Raw genomic sequence first — 5,853 nt, 5'->3', positions numbered from 1 at the left:
TATATATATATATATATATATATATATATATATTTATAAACCTTAACTGGGTAGATTACAGGTTTTTGTTCAGAAATATCAGCATATTCAAATTGTCTGTGTATAGTTTTTCTAAATAGCAGTACATCATATCTGCTCTGATGAAACTGAAGTAGAAAGGATGCAAAGAAATCCTCACACAAATTTTCCCAATACCAGATAAGAATCTTTCTGCATTTTACAACACTTTAGTGGATCAGAATCAGTGAATGGTAGATTGCTGGTAGTAGCTTCCAGTTTCACTTAGGTGTTCATCATCATCTTGGTATCTAGTCCCCACCTTCCAAAAAAACACAGCATTACTTCCACTGTCATCTGATCCATTTTCAAGATCTCTTTTGGCTCTCTTTGATTTTTGTATTACATAAACCCAGTTCTGGCATTGGAGTAAGTAAACAGACTCACCATTAGTGATGAGTTCATCTTTTGTTTCCAAGAGAGCTCTACCAAACAGTAATTAACTACAAAACACACTTTATCATTTAAAAATCTAAAACGTTTGTGTCTCAGGTTTAAAGCAGTACTGGTGAGAGCAGGATGAGTAACAGTTTAATTCTTTTTATTAGGATGGAGCTGCTCTTCAAGTGACTGGCACATGGCAGCTAAAAATTATTTCACTGTGTTTGTGCTTTTATTAGACAGTTGCAAATGGACATCAATGAGGCTCATGAGAAGAGTATACTGCTGATGCTGTAATTGCTGCAAGTTGTTGTTGTGACTATCTGTAGAGACTTCAAAACAGGATTGATTTCTTTCAGAATTCACCAGTATTCATCCTGTATCTCCAAAACATGGGCATCATTTAGTTTAATAATAGTGAAGTCTGATAAAACAGCACTTATTGCTTACCACTGTTCTACCAGGCTTGAAAACCAGAGTTCCACATTGTTTTGCACTGTTGGATGGTCTTGTGTTGCAGAAGGCCCATTTGTTGTTGCTTGATTCAGAGAGCTTTTGTAACAATAATACTGTTGTGAAATTTGAAACCAACTTCCTGCATGGTCCAGTCACTTGTTTTAAGTTGGAAATTGAATTAAGTCCATCATTTACCGCAAGCTACAATGTATGTGCAAAGCAAGTTATGGATGCCCAATCAAAATTGATGTGAGAAACTTTAGCACTTATAGGGACAGAAGCCTTAACACTTACACAGATTTTTTCTTCACTCCTCCTAATTGTAAATATGGAAGACTCATTCATGACATATTCCCAGCCTATGGATGTCTCACTCATCCTGCTTTGTAACTTATCTAGGATCTGAATTTTCTCAGCTAATGCCTTAACTTTGCAGATTTTCTTTGCCTCACTAACACTTGGAGATGCTTTACGTTTGGATTCGATACTGCTATCTAAGGTTAATTATGAAAAGCATCAAAAAATAGCAAAAATTAATTTACTACACGACACTGAAATTACCTCGATCACCTAGATACATGGTGGGGATGGAGTGAGGCTTAGGAAGCTGGAGATCGTTTATTGCTATCCTTACGGTTATCCTTTACTGCACATATCACATGGTTTTTGTGTCTTACACATAAAATATTTATTAAACTACTTTTTGTTTATGTTAAACCAATTAGTCTAGCATAAAATCTTAGCTAATAATCCATGGTTTAATGGTATATAAGTTTTAAGTTCTTAATTTTATAAGGCAATATTTAAAAAAAATCCTGAATTTTCCCTAGTGTTACACTCATGACACATTTTCTCTAGGTATTTTCTCTTCTGTATTTTATCCACCACCCCAAGTAATGATGAAATGAAACGTAAATTACACACTATAAAATTGTCATTGCTCAGACAAACCATAATTTTTATAGTCTTCAATTTTGTCTGGTTACAGAGCTATCAAATATAAAATCAGACCTCCTCCTGTCACATCCATGTCGTTTAGGATTTCTTAATAGTTCTCTCTTACATTTAATTGTATATCATCTATACCCAATAGAATGTCAGTGTTATTATCTATCAAATGAGGTATTATATTACATTGTGTTCACTTATAATACATGGTTTATTGCCGTGGGAATGTTAACAACTAGCTTGGATGAATTTGTAACAGCTCTTATTGCATAGTTAGAAAGTCATAAAAATTTTGAGAGTCAGGGGAAATTGTCTAATTTGCATGTTATTAATCTGTCGACTTTAATGAATTATGAATAGATGTAATGTATACTGTTATGAGCTTAAAGCTACATAGGGTAAACAAATGTAGTTTCATGTTACAATTTGAAGTCATTCTAGAAAGAAAAAAAGGGTAATTTAGATTTATTTCCCTCTTTTTTTTTGGTGATTACGAGGTCGTTCCCATATAGAGATAAAGTAGAGAAAATAACAGATGAAATATGAAGTTTTACTCAAAAAACTTTTGAAATCTATTTAGGAGGTTTTAAGGATTACACAAAGGAAATTGGAGATTTTTGAGATGAAGAAAGGTATTTTTAATCTTAACATGAAAGTTACTTTGCACATGGACTATTCAAAATAAATATTCAGTATATTCATGTACAAATTTTAGTTTATTAAAAATACTTCATTAAAAAATATGATTTTTTTTGTATGTGAAAGACATAATTTTAACTGTGTTGAGAGAGATAATGGTCTAGAGCACTCATATGTTTGCATTTTGGGCAAACTGCACATAATCGAATTTTTCATGTTTGGCAGATAATCAGTTGCTTTTATTTTTGTGCATATAAGCAAATCCGTGTTGTAGGAAGGTTTATTGTATATAAATGAGTATTTTTCTTAATATAAAAGCATGACTACTGTTCTATATATTGTTCTTAGTTTATTTCATTTATGTGAATTACCTGTAAAATAAAAGGGGTTTCAGTCAAATATAAACTAGTAGTTATGGGAATCTTATCTTTAAATCATGCAAATTAGTACTGTTGAAGGTTTGAACCCTCATTCAGTGATGTGTTCCAAACATCCAAAGGACAAAATCTAAGTCCCTTTTTTACAGCCCTGCAAATATTATACACTAAGGATCTATTTCTGAACTATGTGAAAAGAAACCATTAATCTAAGATTGCATTTTGGCATCAAATGATTAAAAAATATTAAATTTTCACATGTATTTGTTTTCTTTCTCAGAGGATTCTGTTCACAATGATCCACCCCCACCTTATAATACAGACAGTCCAAGATCTTCATTACTGTTGGCAGAACAAGATCCATTCTATAGTTCTGTCTCTAGTCCTTCTACTACCAGGTAAGTTTTTTGTTGTTAGTACCTTTAACACCAGGTAAATAAATTCGTTATACAGCTCTTCTTCAAGTTTTTTGTTTTACCCACAAGCGAAATAAGTTTCTTGTAAAGTTATATCTATCTATATATTTTTTTTCTTTTTATAACCAAGTATATATACGTTTGTTAAATACTACTAGTTATAGGTGTTAAATATGACTTGATAAATTGGTTGTTCATTAGTTCTGCCCATATTGTTTTTTGTTTTTCTTTTCAATAGGTTGTTTTGTTGCAGAATTCAACTTGTATAATCTATTTTTTTCAAACACCAGTTAGATTAGTTTATTACAAAGTTTTACCTCTGATTTATTCCCACTGCATAGATATTTTTGTTATACGGTTGTAGTATTCTCAAATGCAGTTACTTCCCTTAAGAATAACCAGACACAGAATAGCAGGAGGTTTGTCAGAGAATATTCCACCTAATAAATCTGAATTCAATTACTTTGAGTGAGGTTGAAGAATAAAAGAGACTGGACACTGTGTTAAAAAATTAAGCAATTTTCATTCACAAAGCAGACCACAGTCGAAGTTAACAGATGTCTACAATCTGCATTAGGGATGGCAAATTCTGATACAGACATTCACCTTCGTAGACAGAAATTTTTTCCTCTTGAAGTTATTCTAATCTGCCTGAGAGACATGCATGCCAACAGCCTTGTGAAAACTCCCACCTAAATTTCATGTGAAACACGTGAATTTGCACTGCTGCATGACATATCATGCAGCAGAACCCTCCGCAAATAGGAGTGTGACACACATCCATGCGCAAGTGCTTCCTCTACATTCACATGTTAAAATCCTTATTATTTTCCTTGGTACAGTTGTGCACAGACATGTTTATTTTTGATGAGACTTGTTGAAGTAAAATACTTCAACAACTTTGTGTTTTCACTTTCTGTTATAAATTCACAATTTCTGATGGATTCTTATCCTGATGAAATGAGAACAGATGTCACTCTCAATTTCCAACAATTCGGGAACTTCTTTGCCTGTTGAGATCATGACAGCCATCATCCAACATGTGGTGGAAGTCCATGTTGTCGCCAGGACCCTCTTATTTCATCTCTGCCACACCATTTCCTTCACAGGTTTTGAATCTGAAGTTGAGGTGGACACAATTAAGCAATTTTTTTCGACCTCCTGTCTTTGTTTAGGGTACCTCCACTCCTTTTGAATAACAATTCCAATATGGTACTTACCTCTTCTCATAAGATTAGCTATTCTTCTCTTGTGCTTTGCTCTTTCTGTGCGACACATTTTTAATTTTAAGTGGCTCTATTTTTTTTTGTTTATACATCACCACATATCTTCCTGTTTGTTTTCCTTGCTTTTCTGCGTTAGACATTTTGTGCAGTTTTCATGAGTTCTGAATTACGAAGTCAACATTTCCACTTCAACGGTCACACTAATGACTAATCTTCTATCTGAGGCCTCAGGTGCAGGCACCCTGACTGTGGATCATTCTGATTTTGTGCATCTGGAGCTTGAACACTGGTTGGGTCACCCTTTGTCCCCCGACGTCGCCCAAGCTCTTTCAGAGTCTGCTGACATTATTCAACATTATTTCTCCTTCTCAGTTCCAGCTTGACAATTTACCTAGACCTTCCTTGGCTTTCATGATTTTGTATCTCAGGTTTGTGATGTTTTGTCTCTTCACCTATTTTATTCCCCTCATCCATCTTTGTTTGAAGAGCATTCTTCTCAACCGTTTTTGGTATTTCCTCCCTCTCCTGCAGATCACTTTCTTTTCCAGTTAGTTGAAGGGATCAGTATGCTGCCACCCCCCCCCCCCAATAGTTGTTGGGTTTCTTATAACCTCTTTGGGAGTGGCTCCCAAATCTAATATTAGTCTCACACATGCCCAATATTCTCACCTTCACCTTACTCTCCGTTATCTTTCTCCTATACATCTCTCTGAGGCTCTCCACAGAAATCATGAGGGATTTTGTGCCGATACCCTTCACATTCTGTCTTCCACTTTTGTCCGTATTTCTTCTTCAACTTTGGCATGTTTTGTTATTGGGACTTTATTGGTACGGACTCCATTCTGGCTCATGTTAACCCTCTCCAGACTGATGACGGGTCAAAGGCTATGTCATTGCATTTCTTGACTCGCATTCATAATTTTATCGAACTACTATTTTGTGAATTTATGTCAATAACTTTGGTATCAAACTGTAGATTATAATTCAAATTTTAGTATTATGCATTATTTAATTTCTTAATTTAAAAGTAAATATTAAAAAAACACAGTTAAACATCAATTTTTGTGTGTCACGTGGGATGTTGAATGCAGCACTGGTTCACATTAAATGCTTGTGATGTCAAAATACTAAGTATATAGGAACTTAAATTATCGATATTGACAACCTAGAATATAAAATAAGAACCTCATACTTTTCTATTTGCTGAGATATCACTCGTACTGAATCAGTTTTTGGAAATGGTCTTTTATATACACTTACATCAATATATGACATGTGAATAACCAATAGAAAGCTCAGAATGCCCTTCTAGTGGTTATCTCGGCCATTTTCATGTATTAGGACACCATCTCA

At 34.2% G+C, this 5,853-nt stretch overlaps 1 protein-coding gene across 2 annotated transcripts in view; it reads left to right on the top strand.

Annotated features, from left to right (window-relative positions):
• LOC106467704 (membrane protein FAM159A-like) overlaps positions 1 to 5,853 on the top strand; it is a 76,816-nt gene that overhangs the window by 56,790 nt on the left and 14,173 nt on the right. For both annotated transcript variants that reach the window (XM_013928082.2, XM_013928081.2), the window contains exon 6: positions 3,139 to 3,256. In XM_013928082.2, coding sequence (XP_013783536.1) covers positions 3,139 to 3,256 — 118 coding nt within the window. The remainder of the gene's footprint in view (positions 1 to 3,138; positions 3,257 to 5,853) is intronic.

The sequence above is a fragment of the Limulus polyphemus genome, unplaced genomic scaffold, assembly GCF_000517525.1.
Source record: "Limulus polyphemus unplaced genomic scaffold, Limulus_polyphemus-2.1.2 Scaffold2713, whole genome shotgun sequence".
NCBI classification, from domain to species: Eukaryota; Metazoa; Arthropoda; class Merostomata; order Xiphosura; family Limulidae; genus Limulus; species Limulus polyphemus.
The sequence above is the reverse complement of the archived record's forward strand: the minus strand, read 5'-3'. Positions and strand labels throughout refer to the sequence as shown.